Consider the following 19,976-nt stretch of genomic DNA (forward strand, 5'->3'; position numbering starts at 1 on the left):
ATTATCAATCTCTTCAATTTTTTAAGGCTTGGTTTCTTCGTCACGAAAATAAGACAATCATATATCATGCAACTTTTTAAAGATCCGTTTCATTGACGTCATATACTTATACTTAAGATTAAAGCCTGTTTTCTAAAAGCTCACTCACACTCAAACTCATTGAGAGGAGATCTTATTAATCTTCTCATAACGTTTCAATGGCGGTATTTCGACCCGAATCGAAATCGTGAAAATGTGTTGCTGAAAGAAGGTTTTTAGCAAAAGTATAATGGTGTATAATAGTATAATATAGCAAAAGCATAATACAGTAAAAGTATAATGGTTTCAAATGGCTTAGAGCTTACAGTTTATAGCCCCGTTTACGTACACTATTGTCAATTTGTTGGTACGGCACGGCTTTAAATGGTTAGCCATACCAATTTCATTAGCGCTCGGCCTTTGTAACGGAAGCCTAAGCACTAATAAAACTGTGCAAGGGTACTAATTTTAGGCGCGCCGTGCAAATAAATTAATTGTAGTGTAAACAAGGCTTACATAGCTCGGATTTCTTCGAAAGCGACTGCACCATTGCACTATCTTATATCGATGACTGATAGCTTGAATTGATACCGCCATGGCCAACGATATTGCATGCACGCTGAGAAAAGGAGATTAACTTGCCAATGTCATAGCTCGTGATCATTCCGAAATTAGCCATAAACAAACTCTTATTAAATTCTATACACAAATTCAACTGTAAATTACTGGCTGTTTTCTCTCAGTCTCGTCGTTTGTGAGCTGATAATATATAGACAGTATTAGTATATTATAATTCAAAGATAAGTATGTCAACCGTTGTGAAGCAGGATTAGTGAACGATGATGTAGTCGGAGTGTCTTATGCCAAATATAGTCTAGGATATTTTATCAAGAGCTTTTTATTTCGTTGAGAAGTGTATATATGTGCACGGGACCGACCATTTGCCTCTTACATGCTTTTTGGGCTAATTTCACAAAATTTGGGGTGTCATACCTCTGACACACCCCTAACGTGACCCTACTCAAAGTGGCCCCATGTTTTTCATATCGTTCCCCCGCATTTTGGACAGTCGGGCAAGTGAGGTAAAAGACTTGGTCACTCCTTTCAATTGAGGTAAACGTCGTAATAAACATGATCCACGCACTTGGCTTTGACGCTTCGGTTTTGGAAAGTAATATGTAATGTAAATATTGTTTATTACGGTCATTTCTCTTCAACACGACAGGGCTTGAATATACGTACCTTGCATGTTTGAGTGATAGTTATAAAAAGTGACGTATTCAAATTTCCGTCTATGCAATTTTATTGAAACCAAACGATTACATATAACTTGTACTTATAGTCTTAAAAATCGTAGCTAGCATGCAGCAGTTCCAGTAGCTTCTTATTTTTCTTCACTTTTTGGATGGCTGCACTGGCGACGGAGTTTGGCTCTTGCGATGGTTTCTTCGTCTGGAGGATCCTGAGTGAAGGTATCAAATCCAACCCTGGTTGATTCCCAATCATCTTCGGGAGGCGTTTGGCGGGTCAGCAGCCACGTAGTCAGAATGACTGGTTTTTCGAAATCCTCGTTCATGTGTCCGGACCAAGTGCAGGTGGAATGAGCATTACGATACTTGTTTTGGTACGATACAGCCCATCCTAATGTGTCTCCATCAGTATCGAACCTACCAACAAGGTCATATTCCTTCTCGGCCTCACCAACGGCAGAGAAGTACTTTCCTTTGAATGAGCCTTTAACTTGGTCCCAGCTTGTCACGGTCATTACAGATCCAAGCTCATTGTACCACTTGACTGATTGGTTGAAAAGAGACCTCGAAAGGACTGAGAAAAGAAAAATGTTTGTATGTAATTTGTAGGTTGGCTTCAGTGCGAGTTTGTTGGTAAATTTCGTACTCAAAAGCGCAACGACTACGCACAGAATAGACATATACCAGAAACCTCAATCTTTATATTTTGCTAATGTTTTCATGTCCGAAATTTTTCAGAAGCGCACGAGTCATTCTACGCCATTCTACGCCACCCTGGTGTGTGCAGGAACTTTTTACCTCCATGAAAAAGTTCTTGCACACACCAGGATTGCATGAGCAAGATACAAATTGAATACTAAGCGCCACTATGCTTGCGTGTACTCGCGTATTTGGCTTGCGTTTGGTGGCATCACTCATCAAAAATTTCGGACGCCAAATGCAAAGAGTGAGGCTTCTGGTATAACGTCTATTCTGTAGACTACGTCACTACGAGTTTTGTCTGATAGCGTGAGCAAACAAGGCGCGAGAATGACGAATCTCGTACTCGTTGTCGCTGCTAAATTACTCCCTTTTGACTCAAACGATCTGGTAAATCGTCTGATACAATCGTCTTGGTTTTGAAAGAAAGTTCTCCCAAAATAGTGGCATATTCGTCATCGTGAGAAAGGCTAATTTGAAAATACTGCTGAGTTACGAGAGGAAAAAATACCGTACCGAGAAAAAAAAGTATATAGTGGCAGCAATATATGTTAATTTATATTATACATTATATGCTTGTATATCAGTTTAACAATCATACTTAATAAGCTCGAATCGTATTTTGCTGATATATAGCCAATGGAACCAGGCGAAACCAGTGACAAAATTATTCTATGATAGGCTATATATAGCCAGAACTTTAGGTATAATAAAAGTAAGCAAGCTTTTAACGTTTTCCAATGCCAATGGATTCATATTCGGATAGAAATGTATACCTGCATTTAACATGGATTATCGTGTATAGTTTATATTGATCACGTTTCTCTAAGACTTGTATACAATCGACTTCCGCTCTGTGACTAAAATTCGCATTTAATCAACTTTGCCTACCTTTCGAGACATTCCTTGCAGCAGCACTCATTTTTAACAAGTATTATCAATCTCTTTCAATTATTTAAGGTTTGAATACCTCCTTTTAGCCATTTCCCAATGGAGCAGGGCACTGGGTCTAGTCGCGAACCGCAAAGCATCTACGGACTCTTTGGAGGGACAAATGTACTCATGCGCATTTCAAATAGGTGACATGCGATATTAAAAGTTGCATTCTGTACATATGTCTGAATGATAAAGTCGCATTTTAGCTGATAGCCAACGAGGGGAAACCAAAGATATAATTATTTTATAATATAATATATTCAGCAGAACTTCACATCTATCAAAAGAAGAAAATCGCAGCAAAAAGTGTAAACGTGCCTTTACGAATCTCGAGAACTCTTGCACGTTGTACATGCATGTTACTCTGTCTTTGTTATATTGTTGAATATTCGACTAGGTCGAGTAATTAACACAATTAAATTTATTAAACTAATGGAATTTAGAATCTTATTCTGTGCCGGCGACCTGATTAACATGCACGGTTCGACGTCCACCAAAGTCGCATTAAATAGCAAACTATACTTAGATATAGATTACATATCAGTCTTGACATTTAATAATTTAATTATGTCAGGTTTTGTCAATTCGTCACGAAGACAAATCATATATTATACAAGTTAGAATGAATAATTCGCCTTACTGATGACGTCATATACTCAAGAGTTTGCGAAAATTGATTTAATATTGGTTTATTTTTTATAGCTCTTCGCCTTTGTATTTGTTACACGTTTCGGTTGGTAAAAAGAACCATTCATTGATGTCATATACTCAAGAGTTTCAAAATATTGATTAGAATTGCTTTATTTGGTGTAAGCTTCCCAGGAGGACAATAACAAATGACGAAACAAAAGTTTGCCCTCCAGCTAACACTTCTGTATTTTACATACACAAGTCTATATTTATTACGTTGTTATGTCCCTATAATATATATTGTGCCGAAATGTGAAGAGTCGAAGAGTCTTAATTTTGACTTCGAGTGGAATTAGTGCATGGATAGATCGAATAGTAGTAGCTCGAATTGATACCGGCTGCCCTATTGCATGCGGAGAAAGTTTGTGTTGGTTAAACAAAGAAAATTAACGTTATATAGCTCAGCTGTCTAATATATACAATAAGTATATTAAAATTAAAATATATAGCTTTATAAACTTTTGCCGGATGAGCGATTATGTACTCCAATTGGCTTATGCCAAATATAGTCCAGGAATTTTCCTACGCATGCATACATTGTAAAAACTGGTAGGTTAATGTTAATATAACCTATTTTAAAAAGTTACAACTATATTATCATACGTCATTTTAACCAATTGAATAGGTTACAACCCAAATATATAGGTTAAAATTATCTTTTATTTTTAGCTAACAGATATCAAAACCAGTATATAGGAAATGATGCCAATATCACGCCGCAATACTTTGATTCTTAGTAAAGACATATTCTAGCTTTCGCATAAGATAAAGTGCACGCACAGTTAATTTTAACGTTGATATTCAAATTCGCGCAAGCACTTAGTCTTAGGGTAGTAGCTATCGTGCTCTCTGTGCGTGCTGAGATAGCGTAGCTTTGTGCGTTCTGCCACGGCATAGCAAAATCGCCCAACCTTTCGTCGCGTTTCGTCTCATAAAAATAATGAAATATCTAATAAGAAAATTTGTTCAATATAGTCATTTATCCAATAGTCTTACCTCGAAAATTCTGATCCTCCCAAGATTGTTCTACCTCATATTTGCTTTCCCAATCCTTCTGACGTGTTGCTTTAATATTAGCAAGCATTCCTGTAAAGAATATTTTTAGCGATGATGACATGCACACGGTTCAATATTAATTCATCCGTTAATATCTCTAGACTCAGGGTAGAGAATTGATTTCTTTTTTTTTTAATTTAAAATCAAGTACTCGATTGCTTGATATTCAATTTTGCTTCATGTCAAATTTGCTTCATTTTTATTTTGTAAAAGCCTAAGCAGTCCGTATCAAAAATATGAATCATTGGCGGCGTCAATCGAACTTTAATTGAGGGGGACCATATTCAATTATGCTGCAATGCCTGACTAATCTCTTTTGGAAAAAAATTTCATAGTCTGCTCAGCCTGGCAAAGGAGAATATATGACTATGGCCCCCCTCACTTAACGTTCGATTGACGCCCATGGACTTGATGCGCCGAAACCTGATTCGCAGGCTTTAGCAACATGAGTTATTAATAAAGACATGCATAATTAAGAAATAAACGCACAGTATTTCAGTCCGACTTACCAGAAGAGAAGAGGAGGCAGAGAAGAAAGTGAGTCGCCATTGGAGGAAAGATCAAAGTTATTTCTGAAAACAACCGACCAAAAAAATTAGCAAATGCCAAACTCTAATTAATTTCTCATCACAAAATCAACTGTATTACGGGAACAGGCTTCTTTCACCTCAAACCGCATGCTGATATATATACAGTATATATAAGTTTATCATAATTTAAAGAAAAGATATATATGCATTTCAAATTGTCAGGTCGGATCAGGGATGACGTTCTGAGTGGCTTGTGACAAACACAGCCAACAAAGTCGGATAGTTACATATCAGTGGAGTAATAATTTTGAGACATTCTTTGCTTTGAGACATTAGTTTAATTAACGATGGGACAATTCGTCACGAAAGATTATAGTATCATATTATATATAAGACAAGTTATTGTTCTATAAAGATCTCGGCATTGATTGACATCGTATGCTTAACTCAAGAGTTTTCGAAAATTGATTAGAATTATTATTCGGGAGCAAAGCATCCCATAGACAAAAGCAAATAATGCCGGAAACAAAAGTTTTCTCTCCAGTTAATATTTTTGTATTTTACAATAAGTCTAAATTTATATTACTTTAATATGTCCTGTTGTTACGAAATGTGCAAAGGGTTATCAATTGACTAAGTTTAGGATAAGAACTAATGCTCTAAAAAAATTGCTTGGATAAAAGTGATAATATTTCGTCATGTGTCTCTTGTTTTTACTTTTTACTTTTTACTTGGCAACATACGTCTCACTAATAAGCCGGAAAGCAGCGAAAGAAACTGCCCGTCACATGAGGAGAACGAAACGAAAGCGTGAAACCCGGTTAGGCCGGTTCTTTTAACAATTGCAATTATATGCTCAGATCCGTTCTCATGATAACATTCATCCCTATTCTTGGATACATGATTTTAGGAAACGTTATGGGAATAACGTCTGGATTAGATTAGTCTAATGGACGCTACCGTGGAAATGGACGCTGCCGCAGTTATAGGGTCTTTGGCATATATTTGCACTTTAGCATATATTTCAGCGATATAAATCGTGAACATTTAAGTACAGGAACTGAAACTATGTTTTTAAAAAAACTGTAAAAGAAAGAAAGAAAGAATAATAAAATATATGCAAACGAGGTAAATTTTAAAATAGTTTATAAAACATTCTAAACTCCGTCGGAAAACTAATCTAATTGTTACATGAATTATTGCAGAAAGTACGAAAAGTTTATGGGCATGCTGTTGAAACCATTGGCATTATTATTCCAATGAAGGACTTAGTCTAAAAAATCTTAAAGATCAAATCTTCCACAAGTTACGAATTAAATTATTGATATAATATGTGCACAAATGAGGTTTAGTAGTGGGGGTAGAGGTTATCCCTCTCTTAGGGCCACTGTATGCTTTGTTTAACCAGCGAGGCATTTGTGGTCCAACCAGCACTGAATCGATGATGAAACATTTGATTCATCTCGTTATATATATGCACCGGGTCATCTTGTTTATATTATGATAAACCTTATTGAAGTGTCCAAATATTACCCAAATTTCAGATATTTTTAAATCATTAGACATGAATAAGGGATTTTTGACTAATAATCCGGGTTAATTTACATGCATCAGAGATTCAGTATTCGAAAAAAAACTCAACACTGCAAAAACGCGAAAGAAATGGTAAAATTTTTTATTTATTATGTCGTTTCATGCAGAAAAATATAATGGCCTAATGTTAGTCTATATATAGGGTTAACTCCTTTCACGTCATTGTCATATTTTCGGCTAGAATGCACGAAAGTAGTCAGGTTGTTAGGTAATATATAGAAATATAATAGAGGTTGTCAGCTTAACTCAGCAGATAGATTTGTATTCCAATGGATATATATAGCACCATTGTATTTAAAGATTTTTCAAAAAAGTCCGCGTTCTTGGGTTCTCAGTGGTAATATTATATATCCGTTTCACGATGCCAAAGATCATAGGAGGAATTACCTTTATATTCCATCGATGAAATAATTGCTTTAAATTATCACTATTAGTATTATTGATTATTTTATGTACCTATATAAATGGATTTATAGTAAGTCGATTTGCCTAACTTTATTTCGCACCTATACTGTAAATTTTAAAGTGCCCATGTCATAAAATTGGAATTTATCTCATTAGAATCGCCGTGAAACGTAGATCACGAAAATAGTAATCACATTTGAAATTGAGTTTGTTTTTGCGGAGAAAAAAAGGGATAAAGTTTGAAAATTTCAAATTTTAACGGCAAAAGTTTTTGAAATCCGCGACAGTCGGAAACTGGTAACTAATACGTCACAATAGGAACTCGCATATTTTGATAAATAATAGTATGTAGTACAAGAGAAGCGATTTCATTCCAGATAAATTCGGTTATTTAACGTGGCAGAAATATGTCTTCATCAAGTTTAGCTATTGAGAAGTTACCAAAGGAATGACACCCATTAAAATTGTTTTCCTGCCAATGCAATATCAAGAAAGAACAAAAGTTAAGACCATGAACGCCGGTCAATGTCTGCCTTGTCAGGCAGTAAGAACACTTCGGACCATACATTAACGAACCAGATGCCGATGATAAGCTGAAAAGCTATCGCGAAATGGTGCAATCGTGCAACGATCATGGCATCGAAACTACAACGAAGACTTGATCGTAGGCGTCAGTAAAAGCAAATGTTTTCTTATGATCTTGATTGCGCGACTTGCTTTCCGTGACCCCAGAACATAAACATTACGCCAGATATACAGTATTCAAATTACAAATAGATTCTGTGTTAGTATTCTGGCAATTGTACTTAATTCTAAAGTTTCATCCTAGTTGATCGTCATTCGTAATTGCGCACATACGGTTCACCCGGGTGTAGATAAAAGGCGGACGCGGACCCTAATACATTTCACTGCCCTATATAAATTATAAATAGCATTATGATTGAGGTTTTCCTGTGGCTCATGAGTGCCGGTATTTCTACAATGTGTTTATGTGTAGTTAAGTCACGCATGCCTGTGTGATTCTCTGGTTTATTTTCATTACAAATCAACTGAGCTAGAGTATGAGTGGAATGCGCTTTCAAAAAAAATAGTTCAATGAGAGACTGAGAGTTATCGATATTAACTGAGAAATCTAACACGTCTCGCGCAAAAGAAACATATCAAATCATGTGTATATAAATATAACCCAGTACATGTCGCTTTTATTATGGCATCTTTTTACCAACATTCTTTAGCTGTCTTTACTAAAATGTGCGCACTCGCATCTTTTGAGACGTTATTTACCGAACCTTTATCTGTTAACTGAAACACTGCCTAACGTGTTTACAACACAGTAGTGAGCTTAAAGTGCCCATGTCATAAAATTGGAATTTATCTCATTAGAATCGCCGTGAAACGTAGATTACGAAAATAGTAATCACATTTGAAATTGAGTTTGTTTTCGCGGAGAAATAAAGCGATAAAGTTTGAAAATTTCAAATTTTAACGGCAAAAGTTTTTGAAATCCGCGACAGTCGGAAACTGGTAACTAATACGTCACAATAGGAACTCGCATATTGCGCCTTTAGATAAATAATAGTATGTAGTACAAGAGAAGCGACTTTATGCCAGCTAAATTCGGTTATTAAACGTGGCAGAAATATGTCTTCATCAAGTTTAGCTATTGAGAAGTTACCAAAGAAATAACACCGATTAAAATGTTTTCCTGCCAATGCAATACTAAGAAAGAACAAAAGTTAAGACCATGAACGCGGGTCAATATCAGCCTTGTCAGGCAGTAAGAACACTTCGGACCATACATTAAGGGTCCATTAACAAACCAGATGCCGATGATAAGCTGAAAAGGTATCGCGAAATGGAGCAATCGTGCAACGATCATGGCATCGACGCTACAACGAAGACTTGATCGTAGGCGTCAGTAAATAGCAAATGTTTTCTTATGATCTTGATTGCGCGACTTGCTTTCCGTGACCCCAGAACATAATATCATTACGCTAGATATACAGTATTCAAATTACAAACAGATTCTATGTTAGTAATCTGGCAATTGTACTTAACTTAATTCTAAAGTGTCGTCTTAGTTGATCGTCATTCGTAATCGCGCACATACATACAATACACCCGGGTGTAGATATAAGGCGGACGCGGAACCCTAATACATTTACTGCCCTATATAAATATTATATTAATAGCATTACGATTGAGGTTTTCCTGTGGCTCATGAGTGCCGGTATTTCTACAATGTGTTTATGTGTATGTAAGTCACGCATGATTATCTGGTTTATCTTCATTACAAATCAACTGAGCTAGAGTATGAGTGGAGTTCCCATGTGCTTTCAAAAAAAAATAGTTCAAAGAGAGACATAGAACTATCAATATTAACTGAGAAATCTAACACGTCTCGCGCAAAAAAAACATCAAATCATGTGTATATAAATTAACCCAGTACATTTCGCTTTTATTATGGCATCTTTTTACCAACATTCTTTAGCTGTCTTTACTAAAATGTGCGCACTCGCATCTTTTGAGACGTTATTCACCGAACCTTTATCTGTTAACTGAAACACTGCCTAACGTGTTTACAACACAGTGACTCAATTGGTCAGACTCATGGCGTATTTGCAATTATTGCACGACTGTTGCCAGGAATGTACAATTATTAAAGCCATTTCACAACAGATTTTGATAATATATGAGTCACTTTATACAGAATTGTCTGTTAAGTAAGAACAATCACTTTTTTGCGCGGTTAGCTTCTACTTATTACTCCATGCAATAGAGTTACTAAGTTGTCGCGTCGAACGAGTTCCTATTGTGACGTCAAACACCTTGTTTCGCACCAGTCTCATTTGCGCGGTTTTCAGAGTTTTCATTCCAACAAAATCAATGTTTAGATGGCAATAACTCGAAAAATAAAAATCCAATTTCAGTTTTGATTTAGAACTTACTAACTCATTTCAAACAAAGATTCTAAAAATCTAAATTCCAATTTTATGACATGGGCACTTTAAAGACGTTGTAAGACTACGTGTCAGGAATGTACGATATATATCTATTTAGGCATGCTGCTGTATGGTTATAAGCTGCTTAACAATCACTATAAATTTAATATTACTGCAAAATCACCATGCAAATACCATATTTTTTTAACGACGAATATATGGTCTATTGCATTCGGCCTGCAATAAATAGGTGACATTAGATGACATTCCACATTATGTCTGAATGTATATTTAACAAATATACTATATGAGCTCAAGTTGTATGCTGATTTTAGCTGATATAGCCAACGAGGCAAAACCATGCAATGGTGTAATTATTTTATAATATAATATATATAAACATAAGTTCCCATGAGTCCCAATATGATATTCCCATGCATCACCTATTCCAACTGTATTATATATGTATACTGGCTGTTTTCACTACTCACTGTAGCTATATGTTTAAATCATATGCAGTAAGTTTGTTGTAGCAGCAACCTTAAATGCAATACACTCAACTGCTTTTTTAAGGATTTAATAATTTTAATAACTCTTGCTTTACATGCACCCTAGATATTTTTACTTCTCTTAACCCTCCGTTACGTTTTTGGTATTGTTAGATATTCGACTGGGCCTATCGAGTAATTTACACAGAATTAGAACTTATTGAATAGAAACTTATTGTATTTAGAAAACAATCTTATTTTGCACCGATCGGATTAACACGCTTCGACTGTCCACCAAAGTCGCATACTACAAACTATAGTTAGATTACATATCAGTCGTGACATTCAATAATTTTGCCTACCTTTTGAGAGGTCCTTTGCTTCAGCACTGATTTTTAACAAGGTATAAGCAAATTATCCAAGGCTTATTTGGTCGATTCGCCACGAAGACTAATCATAAATCATACAAGTTTGAATGAATAACTCGCCTTGTAAAGATCCATTGATAACGTCATATTTTAGGAGTTTCTAGTAATATTTATTTTTAGGAATTTCAAGAACCCGCTTCTTGTTGTCGTTATATAATTTTTTTTTGCTTTTTTAGCCCTTTGCCGCTTTTTATATTGTTAGACGTTTCGGCTGCCGTCAAGGATTCTCAAATATTGTTATTGTTGCAAAGCCTTCCCATGCAGGCAGACAATAACAAATAGCGAAACAAAAGTTTCCTTTCCAGCTAATATACTGTATTTTACAATGACTCTTAAATTTATATTACGTTAATATGTGGCTTAAATAATTAAATTATTAAATATCGAGACTGATAAGTAATCTAAATCTATAACTATAGTCGCTATTTAATGCGACTTTGGTGGACAGTCGAAGCGTGCATGATAATCAGGTCGGCGGCACAGAATAAGATTCTAAATTCCATAAGTTTAATAATAAGTCTGATGTACTATTGGTATCGCCTCGTTGGTAGCATCGATCAACATCAGCGCGCGCTATAGACCTTTGAGGTGCTTACGTCATGTCGGTCTCGAACAATGAATCGCAATGCAATCTGGGAAACAAGTGGGACAAAATTGTATAGATAGAAAACTGTGTGACGTAAGCACTTCAGAAGGCTGTTTCTGCATTAAAATAGGAAGGTGGCACAAAGATACGATATCTGCCCCCTCCCTCTTAATACAACCAAAAAAGTTTACTTTTTGTCTTAACACGACCCACACGAGAGTTTCTCAGCAATTTCAGTGCTCGTACCTGCATGATAAATAATTATGACAAATGAGCTAGAAAGTTTTAACCGTTAAAATTTTCTTTGAAACGTGAACTTTCCAAGCATGCATACAATATCGCTGGCGGTATCAATTCGAGCTACTAGTCATCGATGTAAGGTGCAATGATGCAGTCGCTTTGGTAGGAATCCGAGCTATAAGCCCCGTTTACACTACATTCAATTTATTGACACGGCCCGCCTAAAATTAGTACCGTGCCATGTTAACAAAATGACATTAGTGCATGTAAACGGGGCTATAAACTGTAAGCTCTAAACCATTTGACATGCACCATGCATTATACTTTTGCTATATTCTTGATTGAATGTACATTTATTGAATGTAAATAGAAAAGCCTTCTTTCAGCAACACAGTTTTACACAATTCGTTACAAATTAGCTACAATATAGGCTATATATATAGAAACATACTAACGTAATATAAATTTAAGATTCATTGTACAGTATATTTGCTGGAAAGGAAACTTTTGTTTCGCTATTTGTTATTGTCTGCCGGCATGGGAAGCTTTGCCCCCCCCCCCCCCCATTCCTATAAATCTATTATTAAATCCTTAAAATAGCAGTTGAGTACATTAAACCATGCATTAAGGGTTGATATTGCCATCAACTTACTGCATATCATATACGGTGAGTAGTGAAAACAGCCTAGTAATACAATTGGGATATAATTATATATAGGTGATGCATGGGAATTTCATATATAAGTTTATTATGTTATATTATATTAAAATATATTATACTACCGGGTGTCCCAAAAAAAACTTTACCTCTTTGTCTTAATATAACTCAAAAACGAATAAAAGTCATTAAATTGAAATAAACTCCACTGCATGCAAGCAGGGCTAACTTAGATTTTGATATATAACACTAAATTATTGATGCGATATTTACGGAGATACAAGCATTTGATGTCGCAAGGTACTTTCAAAATCTGTGCAAAATTGACAAAAATCGGCTATTAAATTAATTCGAAACTAATACTTTAACTTTTACGTTTTTAACTTTAGTGATTTTAACTTTAAATGTACGCTTTTCCATTGCAAACTTACTCTTATATAAGAGCGAACAATTAAAGTTAAAATCGCTGAAGTTAAAAACTTACCACGGGAAGTGGCATGCAAGTATTTTCGAATTAATTTAATAGCCGATTTTTGTCAATTTTTCACGGATTTTGAAAGTACCTTGCGACATCAAATGCTTGTATCTCCGTAAATATCACATCAATAATTTAATGTTATATATCAAAATCTAAGTTAGCCCTGCTTGTATACAGCGGAGTTTATTTCAACTCAATAGTTTTTATCGTTTTTGAGTTATATTAAGACAAACAGGTAAAGTTTTTTTTGGGACACCCGGTTTGCCTCCGTTGGCCATCAGCTGAAATATACGACTTAGCTCAGACCTCAGAGTATATATATTTGTTAAATATACATGCCGCTTAGACATGCATATGTGGAATCTCATCTAATGTCACCTATTTATTGCAGGCCGAATAAGAGACCATATATAAGTTGTTTAAACAAATATGGTATTTGCATGGTGATTTTGAAGTAATTTTAAATTTATACTGACTGTTAAGCAGTTTATAACCATACAGCAGTATGCCTAAATAGATATATCGTACACTCCTGACATGTAGTCTTACAACGTCTCTAAAATTTACAGTAGGTGCGAAATAAAGTTAGGCAAATCGGCTTATACTATAAATCCATTTATATAGGTACATAAAGTAATTAATAATACTAAAATATAGTGATAATTTAAAGCAATTATTTCGTCGATGGAATATAAAGGTAATTCTAAGGTAATCCTATATCATCTTCGGAATCGTGAAACGGATTTATAATATTACCACTGAGAACCTAAGAACGCAGATTTCTTAGAAGAGTCTTTAAATACAATGGCGCTAAATCTATTGGAATATAAATCTATCTACTAAATTAGGCTGACAAGCTCTATTATGTATCTATATATTACCTAACAACCTGAGTACTTTCGTGCATGCTCTAGCCGAAAATATGACAATGACGTGAAATAGGAGTTAACCCTATATATAGACTAACATTAGGCCTATATAACACCATTATATTTTACACAAAGCAATCAGAGTTTTTCTGCATGAAACGACATATAAATATTAAATTTTACCATTTCTTTCGTATTTGTGCAGTGTTGAAATTTTTTTCGAATATACTGAATCTCTGATGCATGTAGATTAACCCGGATTATTAGTCAAAAATTATTCATGTCTAATGAATTACAAATATCTGAAATTTGGGTAATATTTGGACACTTCAATATATATCAGTCTTCAAAGGTTGAAAAATAAAATGTAAAGTGTACAGCTGTACAGTGCAAAAAATCTAGTAATAAGTATATGTATTATTTAATTTTAAAAATGATGCAACTGTAAATATAATCCTAAACATTTGAATATTTGTTACATACACTGCAAAAAATGAAAGTCTAGGCCAGATTATTTATCTGATTTTAAGATTTTATTTCTCAAATCAAGATTCCACTCCTTATTTTAAGAAAATTATCTTGTAATAAGATCGTATATCTTGATGAGATCTGTAAAAATACCGATTTTTCTTAAATTAAGGTAAAAATTCTTGACTCAAGATACTTAATCTTGTTTTAAGAATATAAATCTCGCTTGAAGAAAAAAAAAGCATTTATAGTTTTTGAAAGAAAGAATCCAATTCTTAAATCAAGAATTTATTTCTTATTTTCAGAAAGCTATCTTGTTTCAAGAACATTAGTCTTTATGTAAGGTGTTATTTCTTATTTCAAGAAAGCTATCTTGTTTTAAGATAATAAATCTTGGTACAGCGAGCTCAAAATTATTCAATTTCTTAAAACGAGTCATATTTTCTTTTAAAGAGATAATATATCTCTTTTTAAGAACATTAATCATGGTATAAATCCATATTTAAAGAAAGCTATCTTGTTTTAAGATATGTATTCTTATTTAACAGAGTTAAATTTATCTTGTTTTAAGAAATTTGTTTTAAGAAAGTTTAACCAAGAAATTTGTCTTGTTTTAAGAAATTAAATCTTGGTCAATCGGAGCTTAACGACTAACTGTTTCTTAGACAAAGATAATTATTATTCATCTCGGTTTGATAACAAATCTAAAAAATGGCCTCTCCCGTGATGAATCAAGATGTTAAAGCTTGGTTCATCAGAGCTGCAAACGATTTATTTTAGGATGAGTTATTGTTTTTTAGTCAAAGATGATTTATCTTGTCTTAAGAAAATATTATAGTCGATTCCTGAAGGAAAACAGTGTCAGTCTATGTCTCTTATGCCAAGAAAGCTATCTCAGCTTGTTTCGCAGCAAATACGTCTTCGTCTAACAACTGAGAGTCGACATGTATGCATTTCTTAAAACTAGTCACTGTTTCTTGGTCAATGAAAATTCAACTCGTTGCCATTAATACTTTGTGCCTGTTATAATTATTTGCATGGCTTTCTCAGCGTGTTAAATTTCTTCAAGTTATAAAAACTCTAAACTGTATTCATTTATACAAACATATGCACGTATTGAGCAAGGTTGCAAGCCATGCGTGATGTGTGGCACTGACAAAGGTGCAGTACTGCTCAAACCCCACTATATATGGAACAATTTCGCATTGGTCATTAATTTATGCAATAATATAATAATTTTAATATGTCAGTACTGTAAAACAAAATAGTATGACAAGAACAAATGCATCAAAGTTAAAGGTGAAGTGTATAGAATCCAACATGAAACTGATACTATAATTCTATTGTACAAACCCAACTAATCTTAGATTACGCTTTGTGATCGAATGATCAATTTTATGCGACCTATACTAGCTGTATATAATAAACGATTTAACTACAGTATAGTTCTGTATCAGTTCAAAGTTAAAGTATATAATTGCATTTAGCGATGCAGGGGGTTCTCCCCAACAACATGAAGTCTTATTAGATCCCTCAGGTCATACTTAGTAGGAATGAAAGTGGAATCAAACTGTTTCAGTGTAGAATATACGTTAAAATCCAACATACTTGCGTATAAGCAGAACTTTGTTGGAACACCATCTCCAGGATCTTCAACCTCATAAGACAGAAGGCCATCGTTAAATTCAACTGTTTTCAAAGGTGTGTATTCAAATATAGTATCTTCATCTGCAAGCCAAATTCTCTGAATTCTTCCAAATTCGGGCAACATGCTTGTAAAAGTAGCATCAACTGCAATGATACAGCCCTTATTGGGAACATATTTTGTTCCGTGCAATTGAATCCACTTACATGTAAAAACGTTGGTCAAACTTTCAGGATTGGCGTAAAGCAAGCAGTCAGTAATTCGTTGAAAAAAGTGGGCTTTCAACATATCTGTCACCATACTGGATGGACCAATAACCTTTTCGGACTTAAATAACGGGTGTTGGCAGGGTGTTTGGGTTTCAAAGTCTGCACATTCATCAACCTGGCATCGCTCTGCCAAAGAGAGGCAAATGTTCTTGAAGTTCTGTAGTGGAGCCAGGTCTTTGAAATAACGGTGCCTGGCTTCAAAACGTAAACAACAGTGCCTTACAAGTGGACCAAGATACACAATTTGCTGCGGTATGTGGAGCATATAATGCATTTTGGGGGTAATATTCACACCTGGGAACACTTCCTTAAAGAGGATGAGGTTTGCTTCGATTAAAGTTTCCAATTCTTTAATAGTTTCAACACTGATGACTGGTGAAAAGCAGATCTGAACAATCAATGAAATCTGCAATATAAGCTGGTATTGCGGACAGTCATTAGCAACGAAGTTCTTCAAACAAATGGGCAAATACTTCAAGAAGATTCTAGCATGTTCAGCCGTTTGTTTCAGTTTATATTTCTCTTGGCCATTAAACACTGTTTCTCTTAAAGGCGGAGGACGGTTAGCTTCATCTTGGTACCCAAGCTTAAGTTGGCAAAACGTACTGTTCAATTGTTGCAATGTTATAGATCCATTATCAATAAAATATTGCAATGCATAGCGGACTTCGTATTGAACAGACCCTTCCAAAAGGACATGCATTATGTCTTGGGGAAGCTGTTTCGTTATGTCAAATTGAGGTAAGCGGCTCAATACACTTCTTTCGTTAATTCCATATGTGGTCACCAGATTTTTCCTGCTTTCTTCTGTTGGAGCTGTTTCAATATCTTCGCAGTGTTGACGATACTGGACTAAGTTTCTTTCAGTAAAACAGCTAGCCCTGAAATTCTCTTGCATGCTTAGAAATGTACATAAACAATTTCGACATTTCTGGTGAGAAAAACCAACCTTTACTTTGAATCCTCCCCACTGGTGCTGCCCTTCGGTGTCACCAAGGCAACTGACTACGCCACCAAACAACTCCATAAAATTTCCACCTACCACAAATGTATAGCCATTTGCCAGTGTATGTAGGTCATTAATTATTGGGGTTAAAATCTTATTCTGACCGTACATTGAAACATCTTTAGCCTTCACAATAGCCAGTAGCCGAATGGCACAAAGCTTTGACCTATATTTGGGGCCAATGTTTCCAAGTGTATAATAATAAAGATCGATTTTGTGCTTGCCTACATGTGTGCCCAACGGATTGCAGACTTCAATCTCATCATGGTAAAGAATAATTATTAATCCATTTGGGTGCTCTATGAAGATTCTATTGTGCTTTATACATTCACCGTCACAAATGTCAAATAAAAAACCTTCTTTGCATACTTGGCGTGGTGCGGTTATAACATCTGCTATCTTTGAATTTGACAAGAGTTGCTGTAGACTATCAAGAATGGGAATATACACCATTGTGTCATCTTGTTCACAAATAAGACGCTTTGAGCCCTTGTTTTTATATGTGATTCTAGTGGACAGGACATATTGGATTGGTTTGATAAAGTTGACGCTGCTTTCCAAAAATGAAGACTGCAAGTAAGTTGTTTTAAGTTTGCTAAATGGGTCCTCGAAAGAATTGAAAATTTCTTCAACGGATTCCTCAGTCAATTTGTCAGCACCGTTTTCTACACAATTCAATACCTTTTGTTTTAGGTGTTCTTTTACTTGCTCAATTAAGTTGCTAGTACTTTCCACAATCCCATTCAACATTACCTATTTTTAAAGAGAAAATGATAATAAATACTATATGTAACACTGTAGAACATGATTTTATATGACAACTTGTGCAAAAAGGGATAAATATTTAGGACTTTTTAATAATGCTGAGATACAAATTAGTCAACCTGGAGAGTTATGTTCAAGTACGTTGAATTTAGCGACTAAACTAAATTTTCAAGGATAGCCCGAACTGTAATGATGAATCTTTTGACATTTGGTAACTCTCTTTTGTAACATTATGAAATATTATTTTCAGGTCCATGTTCAGGTTATTAAATTTTACTAAAAGTTTGTCATTTCTCATGGGTATTGTAGCTTGTCCACAAACTAGTATGTTAACAATAATAACAGCATAATTGAGTTATGCCATATACTGTATAACTCCATCATGTCGTTTAAATTAAAAGGCAACATTGCAGGAATTGCTAAATTAGGTGTAATTAGTTTGAGGAAATTGGGAATTATTTATAGGTACTGTTTGAACTTACACTGTAGCTTGCTGTAATTATAGTGCTGCTGTAAAACTGTAAGGTGCAACAATTGTTTATCCTATTTTTTTCTGTATTTCTGTATTGCCTATTCCAATATTATTTCTTTCTTCCTGTGTCTATCTTTTTTAAGGCATACTCAAGCTGGCAAATATAAGTAAAAAGGGGTAAAAAATATTACTATTTAACTATAAATATATAACAGAAATATTACATTGATATTAAATGGACTTGCAGTGTTATACCAACAATTAACGTTTTGATTCAAAAGAAGCCTTTCATACCTTTGGTATCTTAGACCGTGCTTGAAGTTTAAGCAAGAACTGAGCAGAACATTGCTTGAGGTCTACAGCTTTATCAGTTTGATTGACATCAACCTAGTAAATGTGCAGTTATTGAGTAAGAATATACAAAAAGTTAAGGTAAGGAAATAGAGCATACATGTATGCTGCAGAATTTATCCTACAGTACCCTGTAGATTTTAGAATTGCAAACTCCATAATTCATGGTCTCTCTTAATTCAGTTTTTCATACTCAGGCATATTAATGAAATGGGGATCCAGCTTAATTTCCTATACATATGGTCCCTATTTGCTGAACTAAAAACAAGGTTTCAAAAAAAGTCGAACAAATTCATTTTAGTATGCAAAAATGACATCAATTACCACAGGGATAAGAATTGGGGAAAGGACTAAATGAGTAAATGTGGTAAAATGGTAAAATGTGCCCTTCTGAAAACATGCCAAAATATGTAAAATATGTTTATAAATTAGCCTGCATTCATGAAATGGAAAACCCCTATTAAAATGCATGAACACCTGTGAACTTACTGTACCTCAACAGTTGGGTTGTCATCCTCGCTATCAGTATCAGTCGACGTTTCCGAAGAGTTGTTGCTACTCATTTCAGGTGTATGGTTGTCTCCCTGACTGTCGTTTGGCAGCAAATTGGATGTCTCCGCAGCAGACATTTCCTCCTCGTGTTTCCGATGAATGTGTCTTCGGAAAGAATTCATTTTATTATACTGCTCTGGGCATCCATTGATTCCACATTTAATCTTAAAATTTGGATGGGATGCATGTTGCAAAGTAATATGCCTTAACAAGGCCTTCAGCGTCAGTGCTGAGAAAACAAAACAAATACTACATAACCACACGTTCGACATATTTAGTTAATTTTCCAGCCACAGTTCAACGCAAGAAATGAAATGCCATGATTTGTATTTGGCGCGAAGCCGCGAGCAGTGGCTATAACAGCCATCACTCAAAAATACTCGGGAAATGTCGGACATGCTTCGCGACCAGTTCGCCCTGTTCGTGACCCGCTTCGTGACGTGTACAAAATCACGCCACTAACAGTGTCGCCATCCCCTTTTTAAACTAGTGATGGGCGATACCAGCTTTTTCAAATCGATACGATACCGCTTCGATACCAGACAATTTGTAGTGGTATCGATACCAAATTTCGATACCGAT

The 19,976-nt window shown here is 35.0% G+C and overlaps 2 protein-coding genes across 5 annotated transcripts in view; both read right to left on the bottom strand.

The window, feature by feature from the left end:
* Positions 1-340: 340 nt before the first annotated feature.
* LOC114531992 (streptavidin-V2-like) overlaps positions 341-19,976 on the bottom strand; it is a 37,041-nt gene continuing 17,405 nt past the window's right edge. The window contains exons 1-4 of one of the 2 annotated variants that reach the window (XM_028553590.1): positions 10,970-11,324; positions 5,159-5,221; positions 4,590-4,679; positions 341-1,842 (exon numbers count right to left, since the gene is read on the bottom strand). In XM_028553590.1, coding sequence (XP_028409391.1) covers positions 1,403-1,842; positions 4,590-4,679; positions 5,159-5,198 — 570 coding nt within the window. In that variant the 5' untranslated portion in view covers positions 5,199-5,221; positions 10,970-11,324 and the 3' untranslated portion in view covers positions 341-1,402. Of the gene's footprint in view, positions 1,843-4,589; positions 4,680-5,158; positions 5,222-10,969; positions 11,325-19,976 lie in introns of those variants that run through there. The other variant, XM_028553589.1, reaches the window with a different exon arrangement.
* Positions 15,627-19,779, bottom strand: LOC114531989. Of its 3 annotated transcripts, XM_028553586.1 has the most exons (4): positions 19,337-19,779; positions 18,786-18,878; positions 18,502-18,645; positions 15,627-18,007 (listed from the first exon to the last, which is right to left on the bottom strand). In XM_028553586.1, exon 4 carries the CDS (start codon positions 18,002-18,004, stop codon positions 15,818-15,820), a length of 2,187 nt encoding a protein of 728 aa, XP_028409387.1. In that variant the 5' UTR covers positions 18,005-18,007; positions 18,502-18,645; positions 18,786-18,878; positions 19,337-19,779; the 3' UTR covers positions 15,627-15,817. The 3 variants fall into 3 exon arrangements, with proteins under 3 accessions (XP_028409387.1, XP_028409386.1, XP_028409388.1); XM_028553585.1 differs by lacking the exon at positions 18,502-18,645; XM_028553587.1 differs by lacking the exon at positions 15,627-18,007 and having other exon boundaries at positions 18,050-18,645.

The sequence above is a fragment of the Dendronephthya gigantea genome, unplaced genomic scaffold, assembly GCF_004324835.1.
Source record: "Dendronephthya gigantea isolate DGI-Jeju-01 unplaced genomic scaffold, DenGig_1.0 000076F, whole genome shotgun sequence".
Taxonomy (NCBI): domain Eukaryota; kingdom Metazoa; phylum Cnidaria; class Anthozoa; order Malacalcyonacea; family Nephtheidae; genus Dendronephthya; species Dendronephthya gigantea.

Excerpts from the sequence above, each read along its gene's own strand:
- LOC114531989 (XM_028553585.1), bottom strand. The coding sequence starts at position 19,666 with ATGTCGAACGTGTGGTTATGTAGTATTTGTTTTGTTTTCTCAGCACTG. Across the intron at positions 18,879-19,336 it reads ATGACAACCCAACTGTTGAG|GTTGATGTCAATCAAACTGA; the intron begins GTACAGTAAGTT and ends CACATTTACTAG. Across the intron at positions 18,008-18,785 it reads CACGGTCTAAGATACCAAAG|GTAATGTTGAATGGGATTGT; the intron begins GTATGAAAGGCT and ends CTTTAAAAATAG.